The sequence below is a fragment of the Scyliorhinus canicula genome, chromosome 4, assembly GCF_902713615.1.
Source record: "Scyliorhinus canicula chromosome 4, sScyCan1.1, whole genome shotgun sequence".
NCBI classification, from domain to species: domain Eukaryota; kingdom Metazoa; phylum Chordata; class Chondrichthyes; order Carcharhiniformes; family Scyliorhinidae; genus Scyliorhinus; species Scyliorhinus canicula.
Window position 1 is genome coordinate 39,135,789 of NC_052149.1, and position 20,943 is coordinate 39,156,731.

Below are 20,943 nucleotides of genomic sequence, written 5' to 3' on the forward strand. Positions count from 1 at the left end.
ACCCATGCTCATACCAAGTGCTCATCCAGGTACTTTTTTTTTTCTCTTTTTTTTAAATAAATTTAGTGTACCCAATTTTTTTTTCCCAATTAAGGGGCAATTTAACATGGCCAATCCACCTAACCTGCACATTTTTGGGTTGTGGGGATGAAACCCACGCAGACATGGGGAGAACGTGCAAACTCCACACGGACAGTGACCCAGGGCCGGGATACGAAACCCAGGTACTTTTTAAAGGATGTGACCAACCAACCTTTACCAACTTCCTGGGCAGTGCATTCCAGACCATCACCATCCTTTGGGTAAAAAAGTTTTTTCTCATATTCCCCCCCCCCCCCCCCCCCCCCCCCCCCCAAAAACTTTCTGCCCTCAGTTTGAACTTATGGTTCCTCGTGACTGACCCTTCAACTAAGGGGGACAGCTGTTCCCTTTCCACTCTGCCCAGGCCCCTCATAATCTTGTACACTCAGGTCACCCCTCAGTCTTCTCTGTTCCAATGAAAACAACCCAAGCCTATCCAACGTCTCTTCATAACTTCAATGTTCCATCCCAGGCAACATCCTGGTGAATTTCCTCTGCACCCCTTCCAGTGCAATCACATCCTTCCTGTAATGTGTCGGCCAGAATTGCACACAGTACTGCAAGTGTGGCCTCACCAAAGTTTTATACAACTCCAACCTGACCTCCCTGCTTTTGTGATCTATGCCTTGATTGATAAAGGCAAGTGTCCCATATGCCTTTTTCACACCCTATTCACCTGCCATTCTGCCTTCAGACATCTATGGACAAACACGCCAAGATCCGTTTGTTCCTCAGAACTCCCGAGTGTCATGCCGTTCATTGAATACTTCCCTGTCAAATGACTCCTTCCACGTCTCTGGGTCACTCTACGTGTGGAGTTTGCACATTCTTCCCATGTCTGTGTGGGTCTCACCCCCACAATCCAAAGATGTGCAGGGTAGGTGATTTGGCCATGTTAAATTGCCCCTTAATTGAAGAAAAAAAAGAATTGGGTACTTCCACAGTGTATCACCTCGTAAAACACTTTGCAGCCATTTAAGCACTTCTGAAATATGTTCACTGTTATAAAGTAGAAAAACCTGTGACAGCCACTTTGCGCAAGGCAAACCCAAAGAGCTGAACAACCAATTATGCACTGTTCGTCAGGACTCTTCCTGGCTCTTCTGGAATCTTTTGCAGCTACCTGAGAAGCCAGAAAAAAAAACACTGTTTAACAAGGGCAGCACGGTGGCACAGTGGTTAGCACTGCTGCCTCAGAGTGCCAGGGACCCGTGTTCAATTCCAGCCTTGGGTGACAGTGTGGAGTTTGCACTTTCTCCGCGTGTCTGTGTGGGTTACCTCCAGGTGTTCCGGTTTCCTCCCATAGTCCAAGTGCCGGTTAGATGGATTGACCATCCTAAATTGCCCCTGACTGTCCAGGAATATGCAGGTTAGATGGGGTATGGGGTCTCTTGGATATAGAGGGGTAGTGGGCCTAGTAGGGTGCCCTTTCAGAGGGCTGGTGCAGATATGATGGGCCGAATGGCCTCCTTCTGCACGTGGGGGGAGGGATTCTCTCAGCCCAGGCCTGGCCGGAGAATCGCCGGGCCAGGCGCGAATCGCATGACACCACCCCAACGCCGGTCCACCGATTCTCCGGAGAGTGGAGAATTGGCGCCATTGGTGCCGGTGTGGTCAGCACAACGCCAGTCGGGGGCCGCTCTACGCGCCCCCCCCCACCACCGATTCTCTGCCCGGGATGGGCTGAGCAGCCGTAGAAAAAATCCGAGTCGTCCACATGTGGTCTTACCCGGCGGGACCTCGGCATCCATCCATCCAGGGGTGGCCTGGTGCAGAGGGTGTATCCGACCCGTGGGGGGGTGGGGGGCCTCCGGTGTGGCCTAGCCCGCAATCAGGGCTTACCGATCGGCAGGCCGGCCTCTCGGGCTGGGAGCCTCTTTTGCTCCGCGCCGGCCCCTGTAGCCTTACGCCATGTTACGTTGGGGCCGACGCGGAGAAAGAACCCACTGTGCATGCGCGCAATCGTGCCAGTCGCAATGCGCATGCACGGCAGTCACACTGCACATACGCAGACCCGCGGCGCCCATTTGATGCCAGCATCGGCAGCTGGAGCGGCCTGGGTTGCTCCAGTGCTGTGCTGGCCCCCTGATGGGGTCTGAATCGCTGCTCCTGGGGGCGTCAAGCCTCAGGATCAGAGAATCCCGCCCAGGAATTCTATATCAGCCATGAGACAGTAATGTAGTACTCCCTCTGCATTCTACAGGCATGTCAATCAAGATTATGTGCTTAATCTGTGGGTGGGGTCTCAACCCATGACTTTCTGACTGCGAGACAAACCTGACCGCACTGAGCTAAGAGTGACATTTTAGGATTTACAGAGATGCACGAGGAGAGTACAGTACAAGAATGGGGGAAGAGTAGGGCAGGTTCTGCACGTGGTTCCTTAGTCACTGTGAATGGACAATTGGCTCCAAAAAAAACTCTAAAATATTTATTACCTTGTATCTCTCCAGGCTGCAGTGACATACAGACAGACTGACATGAAAGACAAATGCCTGGCTTTCATCGAGGGACACACCAAAGTGAGTATTATAAAGGTCAATGTATGTCCCAGTTAGAATTTTTTTTAAAGGAATTAAAGCTCAAGTCACACCTGAACTCACTCATGCTGAATGAAGCATTCATGAAGCATGGGGTCCACCGATCTTGAGAATTACGTGTGTCAATTGGAAATAAATTTGATGCAAATTTGGTATTATGTTGCCACGGCAACAGGCCACTTATCAGCAAGGTTTAAAAAAAAATTACAGCATAATCTACAACTGACAATTGTGAAACTTGGCTGCTGCTTTTTCCAGGTTGGGGGCACATTACAATGCTGTTTTAACAGCAGCCAGGTTGTAGGTTGCGTGCAGATTTATCAATTGTACTGATCCAAAGATGGGAGAGTTCTGCTGCTTCAATTTCATTTTTGAAACATCTTGGGGGTGGGTGTCTGGTCCGGCAGCCACCAGTTCTTCAGCGTCGAGCCCTCACTGGCAGCGAGATTCTCCGTTCCTGCCAGTGGGATTTCCCATTGTGGCTACTGCACACGACCAGGAAACCCGCAGGCGTGGGTGCGCAGCTGGCGCAGCGGACAATCCCGCCCCTCATTGATTTGATGGACAAATGTTTCAGGGGAAAAGAGAATTTTCCAATTGTTCAGTTTGGTATAAATAAGCAGGTGCCACTAGCAAATGCAGGCGTCACAGGTCAATTTGTGCATTTGATCGCTCTTGATCGGCAGCGGCACAGTGGTTAGCACTGTTGCTTCATAGCGCCAGGGTTCCAGGATCGATTCCCGCTTGGGTCACTGTCTGTGCGGAGTCTGCACATTCTCCCCGTGTGTGGGTTTCCTCCGGATGCTCCAGTTTCCCCCTAAAAGTCCCGAAAGACATGCTTGTTGGGTGAATTGGACATACTGAATTCTCTCTCAGTGTATCCAAACAGGAGCCGGAATGTGGCGACTAGGGGATTTTCACAGTAACTTCATTGCAGTGTTAATGTAAGCCTACTTAATAATAATAATCTTTTTTTGTCACAAGTATGAAGTTACTGTGAAAAGCCCCTCGTCGCCACATTCTGGCGCCTGTTCGAGTAAGCTAGTATAGGAATTGAACCCACGCTACTGGCCTTGCTGTCTAGCCCACTGAGCTAAACCAGCCCACCTGTGACAATAATAAAGATTCTTATTATTAGCTCCAAGTTACAAATTTAAATCCTCATCTTTGTTTTCTCATTTCTTCTTGGCGCACTTCTGTGCACATATACTATCTTCCACAATATTATGTCATTGAATGCACCCTCTAATCCTGAAACTGTGTTAGTGTGCACCTCTTCCCTCTTCCATTGCATCACCACTGACAAAGCTTTCAACCAACTCACCCTCAATTTGGAATTCTCTTCTAAAATCTCACGCCTGCTTCTCATTCATCAAAAGCCTTTAAAAATGCAGATTGAGTTGAGTTGAGTTGAGTTGAGTTGAGTTGAGTTGAGTTGGCGGTCAGTGGCTAGTGGTGTCCCTCAGGGATCCGTGTTGGGCCCACAATTGTTCACGATTTACATTGATGATTTGGAGTTGGGGACCAAGGGCAATGTGTCCAAGTTTGCAGATGACACTAAGATGAGTGATAAAGCGAAAAGTGCAGAGGATACTGGAAGTCTGCAGAGGGATTTGGATAGGTTAAGTGAATGGGCTCGGGTCTGGCAGATGGAATACAATGTTGACAAATGTGAGGTTATCCATTTTGGTAGGAATAACAGCAAACGGGATTATTATTTAAACGATAAAATATTAAAGCATGCCGCTGTTCAGAGAGACTTGGGTGTGCTAGTGCATGAGTCACAGAAGGTTGGTTTACAAGTGCAACAGGTGATTAAGAAGGCAAATGGAATTTTGTCCTTCATTGCTAGAGGGATGGAGTTTAAGACTAGGGAGGTTATGTTGCAATTGTATAAGGTGTTAGTGCGGCCACACCTGGAGTATTGTGTTCAGTTTTGGTCTCCTTACTTGAGAAAGGACGTACTGGCGCTGGAGGGTGTGCAGAGGAGATTCACTAGGTTAATCCCAGAGCTGAAGGGGTTGGATTATGAGGAGAGGTTGAGTAGACTGGGACTGTACTCGTTGGAATTTAGAAGGATGAGGGGGGATCTTATAGAAACATTTAAAATTATGAAGGGAATAGATAGCATAGATGCGGGCAGGTTGTTTCCACTGGCGGGTGACAGCAGAACTAGGGGGCATAGCCTCAAAATAAGGGGAAGTAGATTTAGAACTGAGTTTAGGAGGAACTTCTTCACCCAAAGGGTTGTGAATCTATGGAATTCCTTGCCCAGTGAAGCAGTTGAGGCTCCTTCATTACATGTTTTTAAGGTAAAGATAGATAGTTTTTTGAAGAATAAAGGGATTAAGGGTTATGGTGTTCGGGCCGGAAAGTGGAGCTGAGTCCACAAAAGATCAGCCATGATCTCATTGAATGGCGGAGCAGGCTCGAGGGGCCAGATGGCCTACTCCTGCTCCTAGTTCTTATGTTCTTATGTTCTTATGTTCTTATGTTCTATGCGGTCACTCGAGCGGAGTACACTTTCAACCTGAGGGCTTCACAGAAGCCATTGTGTCTTGCCTGCGATATCAACCCTGTGGCAAGGGGGACTGGGGCTAGAAAAAGCTCAGGCTGAGCTAATTTTAATTAATTCTTCCCATGTGGCTAAGGAGGAGAAAGAGTTCAGGGTCGTCCCTGTCCCCGTTCTCCTGACTGATCTTTCACCCCATCCTCTTTATGTCTGCGTGAAATGGGAGACTTATGGGCATATGCAGATGAGATTGTGGAGGCAAGATCACCATGGTCTCACATTTGCTGAGGGCTAGATCCTGCCCCTAGTTTGACGTTGGCAGTTAAAATTGACCTTGGACTGCCAGCAGGCTATTTAACAGTGTCTCATATATGAACTGCGTGGTGCTGTTGTCCAGTTACCCACATTTGCAATACCCAGAAGGAGACAGCAGACTGGAATTCCGAGCTGATTTTCTGTCTGCCCCGGGACATTGAGACCAACTGAAATGCTCACTATAGACCCAGGCTTGAAATGTCACATTCTGTAACCATCAGCGAATAAACTCTGAACAATCCCAGAAGAGACACATTTTAATGCTGTTTTGTTGTTTAGCGAGTCTTTCTTGGCCTGTAAGAATGTTCCACGGATTTTGTGGTTTTACAGAATTCTCCTTGCGGAGAACTCAATGAAATAAATATATTGACCTTTTTAGTTCTGATAATATAAATCCTGCATCATTTGAAAAATGTTGATGCAAACCAGATTAATTAAGCAGGAAAGGACCACCTGGTTCATCAAGCCTGACCCATGTGAATGATGGCAGGAACCTCAGGACTAGACTCTTCCTGCCCACTGTCCCACATAAATGGAAATAAATTATGATGAGTGCAAATTTGAGCATGGAGGGACAGAAGCCATTTTTACATCAAGCATTTGTTGAGAAAACCGCAATGCTACAGTTGAGCACCGGGTCCAAGTTTGTACTGTTAATACTGGCTTCCTTATCCCTGCTGCAGAATCATAACCCACAAAAATGCAAATCTACAGTCTTGCTGCAAGAAGAAGGCTGTGCCAGACACAAATGAAACAAATGCAAGCATAAAAGTCCCAGAGAGAGCAAGAAAGTGAGAGGCCTTCTGCTGTTACACTAATCCTGATCCATGGAATGCAAAGAATGGGATCATTGTATCAGCAAGTCATCCTGTTAAACTTGTGTTATATCCGCCTGCGCCCCTGAGCTACTGGATGTGACTAATTGCTTCCTCCTGCCTGATTATTGCACTAAGAATAACTCATTCAGTCTGATCTTTTGTGACCTTTGTCACACGACAGTATGAAGTAAAACAAAAGTTTAAAAGGGGAAGTTGCCACATGTAGGGGGCTCAGCTAGCATTTGCCAGTCGATCTCATTGTCATTTATCCCGTTGTTAATTTTTCAATTTGACCTGTCTTTTAAAAGTGTTTTTAGAAATAACAACATTTTGGGGTACAGCACTTTCGTCTTGGATTGAGGTCACCACCTATTATGAAGCTGAACAGCAAGACTATACTGTACCAACCGGCTTTTGAAAGGACTCGTGGCTGTGCTCCCACATTCGACCCTCCCTAAAAACACTGTAGCCAGTACTTTTACTCACACCAAGTCCTGTTCGCCTGTCTCCCGTTGTTGACTTACATTAGCTCCAGGTCAAGGAATGCCTTGATTTTAAAATTCTAATTGTTGTTACCAAATCCCTCCATGGCTTTGCCCCTCCTAATCCCTGTAATCTGTTCCAGCCCCACAACCCTCAGAAGTATCTGCACTCCTCTAATTCTGGCCTCTTGTGCATTCCCAATTTTAATTATTCTTCCATTGTGGCTATGCCTTCCATTGCCTAGGCGCCAGGCTGTAGAATTCCCTCCCTACACCCCTCCCCCTCTCTTTCTTCCTTTGAGACACTTCTTAAAACCTACCTCTCTGACCAAACCTTTAGTCATCAGACCTAGTTTGTGGCTTGGTATCAAATTGTGTTTTATAATGCTCCTGTGAAGAGCTATGGAATGTTTTGCTCTTTAAAGTTGCTATAAATGCAAGTTGTTGAACATGGGCCTAGAAGTTCAATCACTCTGTTCTGATTTTGCGTGGATAGGCGTCCAGTATGGAGGGGCATGAAGCCCACTGCCCAAGTCGAAACATAGATATCCAAGGTGTGTGCAGAAACTTCATTATAATATTTAAATGTGTCCTATGCTGGTTTTAGGACCATTTATGAAATTAGTTTGTCCCAATACCTGACTCAGCATGAGACAAACCTTTCCAGAAAATCATGTCACTATCCTGGACTAATACTATTTTAATGGCCATCTGACTTCACATATGTTGTGATGTGAGATGCCAGCGTTGGACTGGGGTGAGCACCATAAGAAGTCTTACAACACCAGGTTAAAGTCCAACAGGTTTATTTGGAATCACTAGCATTTGGAGCGTTCTGAATGCTAGTGATTCCAAACAAACCTGTTGGACTTCAACCTGGTGTAGTAAGACTTCTTCATATATCTTAGTTGCCAGTTTGATCTATTAAGCTGTTGGCCAACTTCTGGCTTTTTGTTTTGGGCAATTATCCCTGTTACACTACTGAATTATGAGTTCTGAGACGAGCGCTTTGCAGGTATTGAACTGGTTGTCTGCCTTGCAAACATTTTGTTTCCCTCCTGAGTGTTCTGTCAAGCCTGTCTTTGGGGCACTGCAGTGGGAGAAAGCTTGTTGTCATCCTGAGAAAGAATAGGTGGAGCCTGTTCCATGGAGTCGGCGCCATTCTCCCTGCAGTTTATCATTCTCATTGCTTTGCGCAAGAGTGCAGAAGTGAAGTGATAGGAGTGAGGTTCCTATCCATACTGCCTTTTTTTACATTGCAGCCATGTCCTTGGAGCTATACTACAGGAATTGACCTCAGATAACTATTTCAGTTCTCAATGTATTGATCACTGAAGGGCTTTTTCATGTTAAATGGACTAAGCTCAATCCGGCTTTGTGCTGAGTTAATTGATTTCGGCGTCCTTTTTGGAGTTTGATAACTGGCCTGACTATTCATAAAGTAGGGAATGAAAAAGCAGTCGGGGCTGCTACTCCAGATTGCCATCTATGGATCTCGTGTGGAAAGTGCACAAGTTAGTCATGGTGAAGACAAATTTGGCTTTGGCTTCATTGCTTCTGCAGTTGAATACCCAGTCGCTCTGTGTATCCTGCAGAATAAATGGCCGAGGATAAAGAGCAAACATTTAAATAGTGCCTTTCATGATTTTAGGACATCCCAAAACACTTCACAGCATTTTTGAATAGTAGTCATTAGTGCAATGCAGGGAAGCAAGGCCATTCTTATAGCCCCAAGCTCCCTACACTGCAAGTTCAGTCATGGGCATATTGTTTGGGAATGTATGGACTGAAAGAAATGTTTCATCTTGCCCCTTTGGCCAAGACCACCACGCTTAGCTTTGACTCATGTGATGTCTATAGAGGCTTGGGGCAAGTGGGATTGCAGGGGAAGATGAGGGGAATTTAACTAGATGGGGATAAAGCAATTTCCTTTTTTCAACAAAACCATACCGGAGGCAGAAGAAAGTTGAAGAGAAGTACTCAATGACTCAATAAAGTGGAAGAAAATGTGAACTGTTCTGTATGTTGACAGATCTTTTGGATATACAGTCCAAAATAATCATATAAAATGAATAAAGCAACCGGTGTACTCAAATATACTATTTTCTTTGGACTCATACAGTCAATTTTAATAAGATGAATCATCTGGTTTGTCCTCAAGAGTATCGTGAAGACCCGAGGTTTCCATGAACTTTCTGACCCTGCCCTGCTTACTATTCTGCAGAGTGACCTGCTCACCATTGATGAAGCTGATTTAATTAACTTTGTCAGAGAATGGGCTCATGTTAACTCAGTAAGTATAGACATGTGAACTGTGGCTTAGAACCTCTGATGCCATCTGTGAATTGTTATTTTTGTAGATTGAGTACGAGAAAATCCAAATGACCAGATTGCTTAAATGTGTGTATTTTTACAATGTAGAAAAGAATGAGTGCTAGGGTAAGGGGTGCAGATTAAAGTGGCATCATGGTAGCATAATGGTTAGCACAATTTATTCACAGCTCCAGGGTCCCAGGTTCGATTCCCGGCTTGGGTCGCTGTCTGTGCGGAGTCTGCACGTTCTCCCCGTGTGTGCGTGGGTTTCCTCCGGGTGCTCCGGTTTCTTCCCACAGTCCAAAGATGTGCAGGTTAGGTGGATTGGCCATGCTAAATTGCCCTTAGTCTCCAAAATTGCCCTTAGTGTTGGGTGGGGTTATTGGGTTATGGGGATAGGGTGGAGGTGTGGGCTTGGGTAGGGTGCAGACTCGATGGGCCGAATGGCCTCCTTCTGCACTGTAAATTCTATGATTCTACGATCAGTTGCATTTTCAGTGAACTCTTCACAGAGAGCTAAATCTCCAAATCGGTCAAAGATTTTGACCTTTTTCGTATGGTATGAAGTTACTTGCAGAGCTGAGTGTTAAACTCATGCGGCTGGTACAGTGGTTAGCATTGCTGCCTCACAGCGCCAGGGACCCGGGTTCACTTCTGGCCTTGAGTGACTGTGTGGTGTTAGCACGTTCTCCCCGTGTTTGCCTGGGTTTCCTCTGTGTGCTCCGGCTTCCTCCCACAGTCCAAAGATGTACAGGTTAGGTGGATTGGCCATGATAAATTGACCCTTAATGTCCAAAGATGTGCAGCTTAGGTGGGGTTACTGGGTAGGGCAGGAGGGTGGGTCTAGGTAGATTGCTCTTTCGGAGGGTCAGTGCAGAAACAATGGGCTAATTGGCCTCCTTCTGCACTGTATGGATTCTATGGCCCACATTAGAACATAGAACAGTACAGCCCAGAACAGGCCCCTCGGCCCTCGATGTTGTGCCGAGCAATGATCACCCTACTCAAACCCACGTATCACCCTATACCCGTAACCCAACAACCCCCCCCCCTTAACCTTACTTTTTTAGGACACTACGGGCAATTTAGCATGGCCAATCCACCTAACCCGCACATCTTTGGACTGTGGGAGGAAACCGGAGCACCTGGAGGAAACCCACGCACACATGGGGAGAACGTGCAGACTCCGCACAGACAGTGACCCAGCCGGGAACTGAACCTGGGATCCTGGAGCTGTGAAGCATTTATGCTAACCACCATGCTATCGTGCTGTGCCAAATCTCCTGCGCACTGCATTGAAGTTAATGGGAATGATCTTATAGCCATTGCAGAGACATGGTTACCAGGAGATCAAAGCTGGGAACTAAATATTCAGGGGTATGTGACTTCGAAGGATAGGCAAAAGGAAAGAGTGGTGGGTGGCTTTGTTAGTACGAGATGGCATAAATACAATAGCAAGAAGTGATCTTGGATTGGAAGATGTAGAATTTATATGGGTGGAGGTAAGAAATAACAAGGGAAAGAAGACACCAGTGGGAGTAGTCTATAGGCCTCCTAACAATAGCTATACTGTAGTACAGATAATAAATCAGGAGATAATGAGGACATGCAAAAAAGGTAGTAGATTAATCATGGTTGACTTTAATCTTCATGTGGATTGTGAAAATCAAATTGGTAGAGGTAGCCTTGGGGAAGAATTCATTGAGTGTATTTGGGACAGTTTTCCTGAACACAGATTCAACCAGGGATCAGGCCAACAAAAGATGGCCAAAATAATAATAGAGACGGAGAAGAGAAACTTTGAGGGTAAACTAGCAAGTAATATATAAACAGACAGTCAGAGCTTCTTTAAGTATATAAAAAGGAATAGAGTGGCCAAAGTGATCATAGACCCCTTAGAGAATGAGATTATGGAAATAATGGCTGCGATTTAATAGAAAAGTGTGATTTGGGGCATGTTTGGCAGGGTGTTTCTTGATGACCGTGTTGGTGAGATTGCAGCCCGTATTTAGCGGCACTTAGTGCCGGAAATAAGTCCCCATGAGCTTCTCACCATGACTGGCTTTCTCGCCGTCTGATTTGCCAGACTCGTGCCTCAGCACGGACTCGTACACAGACCCTTGGAGGGTAAAACAGGGTAGTCGGAGAAGGAGGGCGGCAAATGGGGTGGAAGGAGGGATTGGGGAGCGATTGGGTGGGAAGGAGGGGAATTTGAGGGGGTTAAGGGATTGGGGAGTAGAGGGATTAGGTGGGAAGGAGGGGAATGCGGGGGAGAGGGAATTGGAGGGAAAAAGGATTGATGAAGAGGAGTTGGGGGAGAAGGGATTGGGTGGGAAGGAGGGGATTTGGGGGGAGGAAGGTTGGGGAAGGAGAGGAATTGGGGGAAGGGGGCTGCGTGGGAACAAGTGGAATGCAGAGGAGGGGATTGAAGGGATGGGGGTTGGGGGAGGGGGTGAGCTGACAGACAAAGTCCCATCCTATGAAAATCGGATGAGGATGTGGGCCTCCCTGGTCCTGTGGACATGCCGGAGCTTTGCTGCCCTTGCCTGGACATACAGGACATTCTTGACTTCACGGGTGCAGTTGTGAGCTGTCATTTTGTTCAGGCAATATGGCGGAGCCCTACTGGGGCCTGGCGAGGAGGAAAGAAGGCCCCCACGGAACCAGCCCGCCCACCGATTGGCAGGCTCCGATCCTGGGCCAGGGCACCATGCCCCCCCCGGGGTCGGATCCCCCCTCCCCAGGATGGCCCCCGCACACTTAACTCCAGGTCCTGCCATGTGTGAGGTGAGTAATCCACGGCGGCGGGACTGGGCGAAACCCGTCGGCCACTCGGCCCTTCGGGACCCAAGGAATCGCTGGGGGGGGGGAGTTGGGGGCGCTGTCAACGACCCCCGACCAGTGTGGCGGGAACCCCGCACCCCCCCCCCCCCCCCCCCCCCCCGAAAAATGACGTTGGAGAATAGGGAAGCCGGCGTCAGGGCGGGATTTGCTCCTCCCCCCCGGGCCTTCCCCAACCCGGCTCAGAGTCGGAGAATCCCGGCCATGGTATCAGTAGCAGCTCAGAGACGGTTCATGCGACTGATTCCTGGGGTGAGAACTTATGAGAAAAGGTTGGACAAGTTGGGGCTGCATCCATTGGCTTTGAGAAGATGAGAGGTGATCTTATTGAAACATATAGGATCCTGAGGGAACTTGACAAGGTGGATGCTAAAGAGGGTGTTTTCCCTTTGTGGGTGAAACCAGAATTCAGGGTTACGGTTTACAAATGAGGGGGTCTCCCATTTAAGATGGAGATGAGGATGATTTTTTCTCTCAGAGAATCGTGAGTCTGTGGATCTCTTCCCCGGGGAGCGGAGGAGGCAGGGTCATTGAATATTTTTAAGGCAATGGTAGATACATTCTTGACTAACAAGGGAGTCAAAGAGTTTAGAGGATAAGCAGGAGAGTGACATTGAGGACACCATCAGATCAGCCATGGTTATATTGAATGGTGGAGCAGCCTCGAAGGTCTGAATGGCTTACTCCTGCTCCGAATTCTTATGTTCATATGTTCCTGGATAACAAATTAAAATAATTCTGTTTTGCCTTGGATCTAACTGACCAATATTCTCTCTTACCATTTTAACTCTGAACATAGGTAGTTCTGGATAAACCTGTGCCAGAAATAGGAAAGGAAGTTGTCCATGAGCTGCGTCTTTTTCTGTTGACCCCTGAAGAACTGACAATCCTGGAAGCTGCAAATAAGAAAGATAACTTCATTGCTGTAAGTTAGTCCAGCATGTTTGTTAAAGAGACAGAAACAATTAAAACTTTATTTAAATATAAACATAATGACATGAAACTTTACAAAAGCATTGCTTTGTTACTGGTAAATCACAATGTAAGTTCTCAAACAATGGACTGGATTTTATGTCTAGCGATTGGGTGTTGTGAGTGCATGCAGAAACAGGCGTGTCTTCAGCTCCTGCCCAGTCATGCAGCACAGCCGCAATTTAGTATCTATTGGGACATAATTAGCTACAGGCGAAACGTCTGCCCCCATCAGGAGAAGACGTAGCCCCTAAAAGAGCTGCTGGCCAACTGGATGGCTGGCAGTTCTCTGTTCCCAGCAGTGCTACCAGGGGCGATGGCCACTACTGGGACTGCATCCAGTTCCCAACAACATTAGTTGCTGGAGCTGGATGCAAAATAAGTAGAGGAGGGGCTATGGGTAGCGCCAGGTTGGCGGACCCCAGCAAAGGAGATCAGGGACTGAGTCAGTGGGCGGAAGGAAAGTGGAGGGGGGGTGTTTGGAACTTGTGCCGTCCGGAGGAGGGTGGGGAACTTCCAGTTGAAACAGTGCATGTAATTGAGGTATCCCTCACCTCCCTCCTACCTGAAGTCCAAGTAGTGTTAACTGCTGAGTTTCTGACCCGTCGCAGGCCTCAACCCCCACATGTGAAATAGTGGTTGAAGAAGGCTATCAACTGGTCACATAAGGGGTGGGATGGCTACCCAACATGCCCCCCTCCACTTGCCCCAGGGGTAGGTGGGCGAATGATGAGAAAAGGCCCATAGCATTTTATGGACCCTCGCACCTGCACACCTGCTCACAGGGGAGTGTGAGATTCTGTCCAACATTTCAATATAAAACTGCATGCCTGCAGGTCAGTAAAGTCTTTTTGAAAAAATACAAAGAGAATTAAAATATATTAAAGCTTCTACTGGAATGACTCACTTGTGCTTATGCATGAATAGAGTGAGTGCCATTTTAATGAAAGCTTTAATAGCAGGGTAAGTCCTAAGTAAGAAGTTGATTTAGGGGTGAATGTTTTTAATACTGTTTATATAATTGTTCCGTGGAATTCTGCGTAAGTTCCATTTTAGCCTTTAAACCAAGCTTGTCCAACCTTTTCGCATGGGGCAGCGGGTGAGGGGGCGGGGGTGCACACTTCAAAATGTTTCTCACTCAAGGGGCCAATGAGCAAATTCCAGCAAGATAATTTTTGACCCAACATCGAACATGATTTTTAAAAATGGGTTATGAACAGAAGCAACTTGCTGCGTTAAAAAAATAATGAGTAATAAATAAAGATTAGATTGTAATTGGGTGAGTGTGTGTGTTTTCCGACTCACACACAGTCGCAGGAACTGTGAGAGTGCATGATGCGGTTTGAAGGTGAGTGAGAGCACAGATAGTGGGAGTGAGCCAAACCTATGGACACAATCTGCCCCTACACTCAACTCCCCTCACACTCTCACCCCCTCACACTCTCACCCCCTCACACTCTCACCCACTCACACTCTCACCCCCTCACACTCTCACCCCCTCACACTCTCACCCCCTCACACTCTCACCCCCTCACACTCTCACCCCCCTCACACTCTCACCCCCCTCACACTCTCACCCCCTCACACTCTCATCCCCTCACACTCTCACCCCCTCACACTCTCACCCCCTCACACTCTCACCCCCTCGCACTCTCATCCCCTCACACTCTCACCCCCTCACACTCTCACCCCCCTCACACTCTCACCCCCTCACACTCTCACCCCCTCACACTCTCACCCCCTCACACTCTCACCCCCTCGCACTCTCACCCCCTCACACTCACCCCCACACTCTCACCCCCTCACACTCTCACCCCCTCACACTCTCACCCCCTCACACTCTCACCCCCTCACACTCTCACCCCCTCACACTCTAACCCCCTCACACTCTCACCCCCTCACACTCTCACCCCCTTACACTCTCACCCCCTCACACTCTCACCCCCTCACACTCGTACCCCCTCACATTCCCTTATCTCCTCTCACACTCTCTCCATTTCCTTTCTACACTCGCACCCCACCCTCACATGCACTCTCTCCCCCTCACACGCTCCCTCTCCCCCTCACACTCTCTCTCCCCCTCACACACACACTCTCACCTCACACGCTCCCTCTCCCCATCACATGCTCCCTCTCCCCCTCACACGCTCTCTCTCTCCCCCTCACACGCTCTCGCTCCCACTCACATGCTCTCTCTCCACCTCACACGCTCCCTCTCCCCCACACACTCTCTCTCTCCCCCTCACACACACTCTCTCCCCTCATACGCTCCCTCTCCCCTCACACTCTCTCTCTCCCCCTCACACACTCTCCCCTCACACACTCTCTCTCCCCTCCACGCACTCATGCACCCTCACACGCTCTCTCTCTCCCCCTCACACGCTCTCGCTCGCCCTCACATGTTCTCTCTCCCCCTCACACGCTCTCGCTCCCCCTCACACGCTCTCTCTCCCCCTCACACGCTCTCGCTCCCCCTCACACACTCTCGCTCCCCCTCACATGCTCTCTCCTCCTCACACGCTTTCTCCCCCTCGCATGCTCTCTGTCTCCCCTCACACACTCTCTGTCCCTCACATGCTCCCTCTCTGCCCCTCACATGCTCTCTCTCTAGCCCTCACATGATCTCTCTCTTTGCCCCTCGCTCTCCTCCCCCTCTTCTCCTCTTCCCCTCACACTCTTCCCCCTCTCCTCCTCATACGCCCTTCGTCTCCCCCTCACAATCTTGCCCTCTCCCCCTCACAATCTTGCCCTCTCCCCCTGACACACTCTCCCTCTCCCCTCACACACTCTTCCCGTCCCTCTCACACGCTCTCTCTTCCCCCACCCCCCCCGCACCCCCTCACATGCCCTCCCCCTCTCTCGCCCGTGAATAACTCTTCCGCCTCCCTCACAGTCGTTCACACTCTCACACACGTACTCTAGTCCCTCACTCAGACACTCAGACACCAATACACCCACCCCTGCTGCCTTTCGCTGTGCTCCAGTGCATCTGGGACCCCAGCCTTCACCTCCTCGAGCCCACTCCTTCGCTACCTGGCTCTCTGTTCCCTGGGCCCCACTTCTCAACTCCTGGTACCTCACTTCCCTGGGTCATGCCCCTTGGCTCCCCACCCTTGGCACCCCAGGTCCCGAACTCACCGTATTGGTATTTGCTGCTCCTCCAATTGTTTCCCTCTCACATTTGCTGCGGTTAGGCTCATTAGTAAGCAGCAATTTGGAAAATAGAAGACCTGTGATTGGAAGAGCAACTCCATGCAGATTCTTCCATTCGACTGGCATTTGACCGGCATTTTGAAAACAGGCCCCAGAGGCCACATAGATGTGGCTCGAGGACCGTTGGACAAGCCTGAACTAAACTATCGCTGTTTTTGTTTATGGAGCAAATACCTGCAGAGACTAAAAACAGAAACCTGTCTGATCAGACTGATAGCCTTGTAAAGAAGTTAATAGATAGAGCTCAAAGAGTCACCCGTGCTCTTAAACTACTCCTGCACTATATCTGACAACAGTTGGTATTAAATGAAGGCCATAAGAGGTATCTAAAAGTGGAAGGATATTTTTTTAAAACCCAAATGATTTAAGAAAGCAGAATCATCTGGGGAGACAGTGTAGTCCTTTCTCACCACTAAAGGCCCATTAATACATTCTTATACAAAGCTTTGTTAAAATTTTAAAATTTAGAGGACCCAATTGTTGTTTTTACAATTAAGGGGTAATTTAGTGTGGCCAATCCACTACCTTGCACATCTTTGGGTTGTGGGGGTGAGACTTACGCAAACACGGGGAAAATGTGCAAGCTCCACACGGACAGTGACCCGGGGCCGGGATCAACTCAATGTCCTCGTCTGCGTGAGGCAGCAGTGCTAACCGCTGCACCACCCTGCTGCCCCATACAAAGCTGACTAGGTGTTGAGTTCTTGATTCCGTTATCGTAGAATTTCAGAAGTATCCCTTCCAGAACTGAGAGATATAAACTTTTTCAGAGCAGGAAACATGCTTTCTCATGTCATCTGGGAGCAGGGACTGCAGTAGAATGACTCACAATGCAGTTTTTGATAGTGTGTGGGTTCCAACCAGGATCCGTCTCCATCAAATCTTTATTTCAGCTCATAATCTCTTTATGAATTGAAGCAAATTGGCATCGCTGTTTTTTGTTTCATGAAAGAATTAGGCCAGGTCGGAGAATCGCCGGGGGGGGGGGGGGGGGGGGGGGGGGGGGGGGGGGGGGGGGCAGCGTGAATCCTGCCCCCGCCGGCTGCCGAATTCTCTGGCGCCGGGGATTTGACGGGGGCGGGAATCGTGCTGGTTGGCGGCCGCTAGCAGCGGCCCCCCCGGCGATTCTCCAGCCCGTGATGGGCCGAGTGGCCACCCGTTTTCAGCCAGCCCCGCCGGCGCATGTTACAATAGGTACTTACCGGCGGGACCTGGCTCCGCGGGCGGCCTCCGGGGTCATCGGGGGGCTGGGGGGGGGGGGGGGCCTGGCCTCGGGGGTTGCCCCCATGATGGCCTGGCCCGCCATCGGAGCCCACCGATCCACAGGCGGGCCTGTGCCGTGGGGACACTCTATTCCTTTGCGCCGGCCGGTGTAACAGTCCACGATGGCCGGCGCGGAGATGAACTCCCCCTGCGCATGCGCTGGGATGACGCCAGTACACGCTGGCGCTACTGCGCATGTGCCAACTCGCGCCGGCTGGCGGAGGCCCTTCAGCGCCAGTTGGCTTGGCACCAAGCCCCTTCAGCGCCGGCCGGCGCGGCGCAAACCACACCGGCCTAGCCCCTGAAGGTGCAGAGGATTCCGCACCTTTGGGGCGGCCCGACACCGGAGTGGTTCACGCCACCCCTTCGTGCTGGAGTTCCCTGCCCTGCCGGTTTCCGAAGAATCCCGCCCTTAATGTTGAGAAAAGATAATGGGCAGGATCTACTAGCCGCGTAGTGCCCAAAAAGCAGCGGCGCGCAACACAGCCAGTAGATGCCGGGAGATCCCACTTCCAGGATCTTCTCGGCTCGACACGCCTCTTGAGACCAAAAACAATCTTGCAAGATGTTGCAATGTGAATCCTGCCCACTGTGGGCGGGCTCACTTTTTGGCAAATCTGCATATTAGAGTGAGACATCCGGGGAGGGTTTTTCCGACCCCCTGCTGGGTCGGAGAATAGCCGGTGGCCGGCGTCAATCCCGCCCCCGTCGTGTCCCGAAGTCTCCGCCACCAGAGATTCGGTGGGGGCGGGAATCACATCGCGCCGGTCGGCGTGCCCCCTCCCGATGATTCACCGGCCCGCGATGGGCAGAAGTCCCGCCGCTGCCAAGCCTCCCCCGCCGGCGTGGATCAAACCACCTACCTTACCGGCGGGACCAGGCGGTGAGGGCGGGCTCCGGGGGTTGGGGAAGGCGCGGGGCGATCTGGCCCCGGGGGGTGCCCCCATGGTGGCCTGGCCCGCGATTGGGCCCACTGATCGGCGGGCGGACCTGTGACGTGGGGGCACTCTTTTCCTTCCGCATTCGCCATAGTCTTCACCATGGCGGAGGCGGAAGTGACCCCCTCCCCTGCGCATGCGCGGGGATGATGTCAGCAGTCACTGACGCTCCGGTGCATGCGCGAACTTCCGCCGGCCGGCGAAGCCCCTTTGGCCCTGGCTGGCGTGGCGCCAAAGGCCATTCCCGCCGGCCGGCGGGGCGCCAACCACTCCGGCGCTGGCCTAGCCCCTCAAGGTTAGGGCTTGGCCCTAAAGGTGCGGAGACTTCCGTACCTTTGGTGCGGCCCGACGCCGGAGTGGTTCACGCCACTCCATCACGCCAGGACCCCCCGCCCCGCCGGGTAGGGGAGAATCCCGGCCCTGGTCTCACTCTAATATCCGTTCCCGAGATCTACCCCAAGAATGGGATCTGTTTCATCACTTTGGAGACCTCAGATGAACACCATTCAGAGCTGGTCTCCACAACAGGGAACCAGATGGAACGGCACTCTTGGGGGTTTCCCAAGGGATTGGAGACCCCAGGTTCCTACCCTCTGGGCAGTGTGGTGGCCTAGCACTGCTAGCACCTTGGCACCTGGCACTGCCAGGCTATGCATCCTGACAGTGCTACCTGAGTACTAGCTGCCACTGCCAAGGTGTCCAATTGGCACTGCCATATGACAGGGGCACTGCCATGGTAGCAGGCTGGCTGCCAAGATGCCAAGCTGACATTTTTAGCCAGGCGGTGATCGGGCCAGGGGTGTGAGGGAGCCCAGGGGGTCCACTATCGTGAGTTGGCGCTTGGGGATGTTTGGTGATGGTGTCAGGGGCTTGGGAGGCCATTTAAAAACAGCGTCCCGATCACTTGTTGCACTGAGGAGTTCTGGCGAGGGAAGTTCCTCAGGCAGAAAACGGGGCTGTGTGGCCTTAGCCACGCGGTCCCCGCTGAGCCCCCGGATGAGTGTTGAATAGTGGGGTGTTTCACGACACTCCGAGAACCGGGAAACACCCGACTAATCTCACGCACGGGATTCTGTCCCCATTCGTGTAGATCACGCGCAATATTTCTAGTCCTAAAATTCAGCACTTTAAAAATATTATTTTCAGGCTTAATTCTGCACTTGATTCCTTATCACCAAATAGAACTTTGGTCTCACCAATTCACCCCAATTCATCATTACCTTTTCTTCCTTTGAGCTATTGACATTGTTCCTGCTCCTCCTCATCTTCAAACCAAGTTTCTCCTTTGGTATTATCCTGCTTTCTTTCCTCCGCCTCTGCAGTGTGTGATCCATGATTTCCATTTCCAATTCCCAATAAGTTGGCTTCTCTTCTTTGATTCTGCCACCCTGTCCTGATGCCCTTGGCACCGGTTCATCATCATTCCCTGGTGTGACACCCTGTCAAAGCCAAGGGGTGCAGACTTAAACATATCTGATGCACAGCTGGTTAGTAATTCATTACGAGTTGTAGGCTGATCACATCACAGGACCATTGGAAGAGGGGAGGCCATTCAGCCCCTCGAGTATGTTCTGCCATTGAGTTGGATTATGGCGGACCTGTACCTCAATTCCATGTACCCACCTTTGCTCCATTTCCCTTGTTATCCTTATCCAGTAAAATCTATCCATCTAGTATCAGAATTTCAATTGACAGAAACCTGCAAGTGTCTGTGAGTCAGTGTAAGACGTATCAAACACAGTTGGTGTTAGAAAAATGCCAGAGACAGGAGGCATAGTAAGCCAAAAATACAGAATAGAGAACAAGTGCTTTAATTAACATAATCAAAAGCAGTTTCTTCGGCATTATTACAGATTCATGTCTGCCGAAAGTATCTACATGGGTTCAGTGGTGTAAGATGTTTCTTTACGCATTCCTGATGTCTGCTTTTTTAATATGTAGATGTTAACTCCCTCTATTCTGTATCTGCGAACAAGGTCTGGGAGTGTAACAATGTCGCACCCGTCTATTCTTGAGCAGGGTTAAAATGTTATGGTCCCCCATCTGCTGGTTTTAAGACTTACCTGAAGTCCGGCATCCGTAACCTCTTCTTTGGGACTGCCTGCAGTAACCGCAGTGGCCACTGTTCAAGCCTGGTGCTCCTGGGACTACAGAACTGCTGGCCAATTGAATTAGCTGGCAGCTCTCTATGATGAAAAAATCCTCCTCATTTGCCAATGGCGAAGATGAGCGTGAAGTCAGGTGTAATGCCTGGATCTGGTATGTCTTTCTTGGGGGGGGGGAACCATGAATTGGATTCAATTTGAATTGTTTTTTGGAGGCAAGGAACTGGATTAGGGGATTGCCCCTGTCCACACTCTGAGCTCTGGCTTTGTAATTCTGATAAAGTAATAAAAAAAAAATTAGTGGCCCTTGGAGCAATAAATGGCTGCTGGGCAGCCAGGATCAGCAAAGGTGCGTTCCCCGCTGACTCTTTGGGATGACAGGGTGGGAAATACTGCCATCCAAAAAAATTCCTGCACTAGGTGTAGTGATTGTAGATCTGTGTAGATGTAATACAACTGAGCAAGCACTAGAGGGAGCACGGGAGAGCTATAAATACAGAGGAACAGGAAGTGAGGACACACTTCACAGAAGGGAGAACTGGCAGCAAGA

The 20,943-nt window shown here is 49.8% G+C and overlaps 1 protein-coding gene across 2 annotated transcripts in view; it reads left to right on the forward strand.

Annotated features, from left to right (window-relative positions):
- LOC119964508 (BTB/POZ domain-containing protein 19-like) overlaps window positions 1-20,943 on the forward strand; it is a 238,898-nt gene that overhangs the window by 199,011 nt on the left and 18,944 nt on the right. For both annotated transcript variants that reach the window (XM_038794082.1, XM_038794081.1), the window contains exons 5-7: window positions 2,535-2,603; window positions 8,910-9,041; window positions 12,702-12,827. In XM_038794082.1, coding sequence (XP_038650010.1) covers window positions 2,535-2,603; window positions 8,910-9,041; window positions 12,702-12,827 — 327 coding nt within the window. The remainder of the gene's footprint in view (window positions 1-2,534; window positions 2,604-8,909; window positions 9,042-12,701; window positions 12,828-20,943) is intronic.